Source organism: Plasmopara halstedii, assembly GCF_900000015.1.
Source record: "Plasmopara halstedii genome assembly, contig: Scaffold_42, whole genome shotgun sequence".
NCBI lineage: Eukaryota > Oomycota > Peronosporomycetes > Peronosporales > Peronosporaceae > Plasmopara > Plasmopara halstedii.
In genome coordinates, this window is record NW_020186963.1 from 39,510 (window position 1) to 44,639 (window position 5,130).

General features: G+C 44.0%; 1 protein-coding gene across 1 annotated transcript; it reads right to left on the bottom strand.

Moving 5' to 3' along the window:
* Positions 1–456: 456 nt before the first annotated feature.
* On the bottom strand, positions 457–3,753 carry PHALS_09376 (serine protease family; the record flags this gene model as incomplete). The annotated part of the gene is made up of 1 exon (XM_024722048.1): positions 457–3,753. One exon carries the CDS (start codon positions 3,751–3,753, stop codon positions 457–459), a length of 3,297 nt encoding a protein of 1,098 aa, XP_024571615.1.
* Positions 3,754–5,130: the final 1,377 nt, after the last annotated feature.

A 5,130-nucleotide genomic window follows, 5' to 3' on the forward strand; every position in this document is an offset into this window, starting at 1 on the left:
TCTTTTTTATACATGGCAAAAGTTGGGGCATTTTTTTTATTCTCTCAAAGATCTAAAGAATTTAAAAAAAATAATTACCAGATAAACAGAAAGATAAAAACAATAAAGCAGATATTTGTAAAATAAATAAATACCATAGTGTTTATAGTTATGTATACAACACCACATGTATAATCTCGCAAAATGGACCATTTATGGGATAGAAAATGCCTCAATAACTAGACTATGGAAAACTAGGGACGGATGTATATTTAAACCAGTTGTTGACATCACAAATATTTATACATGTGTAGTATATACATTCATAACTATATTTGAAGTAATATACTCTTGGTATATTTTTTATTCTGGCATATTGCTATTCAATTTTTTATCTAGTAAATTTTTTCCCCTAAATCTATCCTAATTTTAATACTAAGACACCATCGAGATTAGTTCTTGATACACTCAAAATACTTATTGCGTGTGCATATGCTGCACATGGTTAACTAGGACAACGGCGTCTTTTGTAACAAAACGACAATGAGGACATTGATGCTTCTCATCCTCAGCACTAACCTGATTTTTCGTGGGAAATAACGTCACCACCGCTGTCGGCTCTAAACCATATGTCCTGCTTCCACCAAGCATGGCAACCGATCGTTCCGAGTGATTTTCATTAGCCTCTGTGTGATTATTATTTGAGTGAGCTGTTTCGACGTGAGAGACCATCGTTACTGCATCCACCGTGGCAAACAAGCAGTATGGACAGCGACTGACTCCTGTTGTTGTTGATGCTTCCTGGTAACTCGATAGGTACGCGTCGCCAAAATTTTCACCAGGCTCGAGATATTCCTCCCGCCGGTGTCTTGATCTGGTGAATCCTTTTTTGGTTCGACCGTGAAGCCAGTATGTGCCAAGGGCGATGACTATTAGCACAGCTATCGTGCAGCCTACGATGATGGCTATTGCCCAAGCAGACCAAAACGAGTCGCTATCAACGCTAGAAGGTGTTGACCCTGAAGTGGAGCCAATAGCACTCGACGACGCGACAAATGCAAAATTCTGCCTATCTGCCAGTAGCACGCTACGACCATAGACGACAGCCTCAACAAAAATTTCTCCGTCTTTTCCAAGAGCTGGATATCGTGTTAAATTTCCGCTGCTGCTGTTGCTGCTGGTGTTGTCTGTGGCAGCAGCAAGAAGATCAGCATAGGAAACCAATACCATTTCAACGTTATTTCTAGAATCTCTTCCAGTGTTTGGGTCAGCTGACAATGGGCTAAATGTTTGTGTGCCATTTAGAACACGAACAATAAGATCCAAATCATGCTGTAATTGTGACGTCGCTTGAATGGACCCTGGTGGGTCCGTCCATACAACCGTAGCGCGTAAGTCCACGTTACGGGCAACTGTAAACGAAATTACCATCTCTCCGTTGTGAGCGACGAACGGTTCGGTATTTTCCGTAGAATTCGGGAGAAAATACAGAGATGGTGGTCCATTGCTGCCTGTGTTATTGCCAGTATTATTTCTGCCCGCACCAATAAAATCGACTATGTTGGTAAGATTCGGTTTGCCGTATCCCTGATAAACATCAGGAAACCTAACATCAGTGGCTCCCGAAGCCAAACTCTCACAAGAGGCAAACCCATTATCTGGAAGTGCAGACATTCGCCGTTGCAAGGAGTCTGCACTGTGAATGATCAGCGCCTTTAGAAGCGATGCTGGCACAGTTGTGATTGCAAATGTAGAGTCCTTGCTACCGTATTTCCACCACCCGTCACGAAGCCACTCGTAGAGTAGAACAGCAACACCTGTGATTACCGGTGTAGCTTGTGACGTGCCTTGGAGTGAGCACATGGCCGAGCTAGATACTGTTGAACCTGGTGCTTCAGATTGGCTAGAAATAAGGCTCATTCCAGGCGCAACAACATCAGGCTTCAACCTTCCGTCGGTTGTTGGGCCTGCAGAGGAAAATGGTGCCACGGTGCGCTCATTGAAAATTTCGGGACACCCAAACTCCGTAAATGAAGCTGCAGAATTTAACGATGCGCCAACCGAGATAACATTTTTGGCTCCAGATGGCGATGAGATAGTACGCTGACCAGTAACCGTAGTCTCTCCACTGTTGCCCGCAGCCACGACCACTAGCACATCCGGATGATCATAAATGAAAGCATCTAAATCTCTAGCTTGAGAACTGTAGTCTGACCCAGGCGTACCCCATGAAAACGAGAAAATTCTAGCACCTGCGTCAATCTGACTCTCTAGCAAGTCACTAGCATCGGCAGGTGTAGCAAGTGTCACGGCACAATCCATTTGACCCGCGCAAGTCTCACTCTGTCTTCCGATGTCCATGAAAGCTATTCGCGCCTTGTCAGCTATACCCAGATTGGCGTGGTTGCCGCTAAGTGAGCTACCCGCCAAAAGTCCTGCAACATGGGTGCCATGGCCACAAGTAATAGTTTCAGCTTCATCCGCCCTGTTTGCCCAATCATTGTACATAACGACTTTACGAGCTGACAAAACTATTCCAGAAAAAATATCGCGATCATTTTGATCAAGCTGGTCATGATACAAGTACAGTCCCGTGTCGGTGATACCGACAACCACGTCATTCCCACGAATTCCCGCGTCTCTAGCTGAATCAACACCAACAAGACTTGGAGCATAATCATCAAGCCGTCGATGGCTTTGCATCCTCGTCCACCGTTCCGATTTTTTACCTCGTAGCAAATTTTGAGTGATCTCATGCCTTTTGTCCATCCACTCGACCGAGTTGTCAGCAACAACGAGCGCCACAATATTTGTCCAGGTCCTCAGGTCCTGCAGAGGCTTTGTAAAAATCGATCTTGGCTGTAAATCGTTCAATTCGAACACATTAAGGATGCCAAAAACATGGCTGGCGCGCTTTTGAAAGGAAGCCATTACAATTTGTTGGTCTGCCCCTTCCACAAGTCTAATCTCCATGGCAGGGGCTGCAACTAACGTTTCGTTCCCCGCAATTCCTTGTCCCAACCGAACACTAAGCTGGGCAGCACTGCGTGCGAATGGCATGAGTTTCAAAATCACTGGTAGATCTAGGACTGTATCGACACAATCCATAGCTCGTAATTGGTCTGCAACTAACTCTTTAGTATGGATTAGCAATACCGTGTTTTCTCCAAGAAGATCCCCTCTCCTTGTCAACAACGGTATAGTAATCTTTGTCGTTTGCTCAAAGATTTTACTTATCGACATAATGCACGCTCTGTCGTGGTCTTCTCCGTATCCTGTGCTTAATTTTACCAACCTGGGTTTGAGCACAGCCTCCTCTTCCTCGTTCGATAAACCATCATCCTCGACAATTGGCAGTAATTTATCTTGCAGAAAAGCCAGTTGACAAGCGTCGGCCCTGACACTGTCCCCGCCCAACATGGCGTCAAACGCCTGAAAAAAAGCGTCGTGAAAGCCTTTAAACACCTGTGTACTGTCGGAAGCCGATAGAGTCAGCGACATTGCCAGTGTTGATGCGTTTTGCTTCACATCTCTACACGACAACACGTCGATTTCTTGTGGGTTATCGCCGACTTCAGACGATTTTAAAGTACGACGATGGCGGTCGCAGAGGTCTGGTTTGCACTGTGTCGTTTCAGAAAGTTGTGTTGGTGAGCAGTGAAAGTTACAGAAGGCCGCAATATCTACAAACTCGAGGCCCTGTTCATCTGACGAAGCAGCGAAGCAGTGGCCGATAAGCCATAGGGAGGCCAGCAGGGACTTGACCAAAGGCATAGGCCTAGGCAATTTATAAATACTTTCTTTGGCAACGTACTTTATAATGTGCTCGACAAAAGCAGCTGTCCTGTTGTCATGAGTATTCTTGAAGTTTAGGAACAATATTGGATTTTCGCTGAACAAAGAGAAAGCTGGCGTCAAAATGATCTGTTTTATCAGCTAAAGTTGTATTGATGTATTTTGCTTTATGGACAAATCGTAAGATACCAGCTGTAGATATGTAAATGGTGCACTCTATTTGGTCACACATCCTCACTAAAAGAGCTGACCCCTAAGCGTTGTTTGGTTAAGCAATGCAACCTTTTATCTAACAAGAAGTTAAAAGTATTACAGCGTGAAAGCTTGCGTCAATTCAGCGCTTTGACAGACCAGATTGGCCTAAACTGCTTGCTTGTTTAGCGAATTTTACTCAGTGGTGATGCGCAAATGTACCAGTTGAATGATTAGGCCTTTTATATCAATCCTAGCATAAGAAGAGCATATTTTTGAAAAAAAATCTTGTAGTCACCAACGGTCCAAACTAAATGTTTCTAATTTTGTGGGCATCATGTGTAAATAAAAATATAAAATGATTGCAATGGAACTACGACTATGCTTCTAGTCAAATTTGCCGGTCTAACCGTTAGCTTCAACGCCCTACTGATGGAGCCAAACCCGGAACCGTAACGCATGAAGATGTTGCACTGAATCTGAAACCCACTTTTGGTCTCCTGCGTCTAGCGTAAAGACCGCGAGCGAGATACTGGATATCAACGAAACGTGACTGCGCGATTCAGTGGTTCAAAAATATTCTTATTGCAAAATCAAAATCTAAAATAGGTCATAGCCTTTTCCTCGTCTTACTGAGGCGTAGACGAGATTGGTATCTGTTTTAGTGCTATTAGTGGAGTGGAGATACGCTGCTTTCCTCATGCCATTCTACACTTCTACAGTGGGGCTGCCGTGGCTCTTTGCTTAGAGGAAGCTAAGCTAACGTCAGCGACCTTGTATCGAAGTTACACGTACCCTGGTAACAGGGGTGTGTGTCACACGAGTGTGCATGGAGTGACCACCCTCAAACCAGAATACGATACGGGGCTAGGTAGCCAGTAGTTATGCATGTATTTAGATTTTACTATATATACTATATTTCGAAAAATCTAAACTTTTAAAATTAGAATAAAAAAATACAAAATCAGTCTTGGATTTCAAGTGGAAGAGCTAATTAGTCTTCGGTAGGGCAATAATAACTCTTGGAGTAAGCGGATTGCAATCCGCTTACTCTTACTTTTTCCAAGTATAGAACGAAAGATCGGTGACCTAAATTACGCTTCCTAAAGCGCTAAGCTACGGCAGTCCCGCTGCACTTGGTAGCACTTGTAGTCAATCTACACC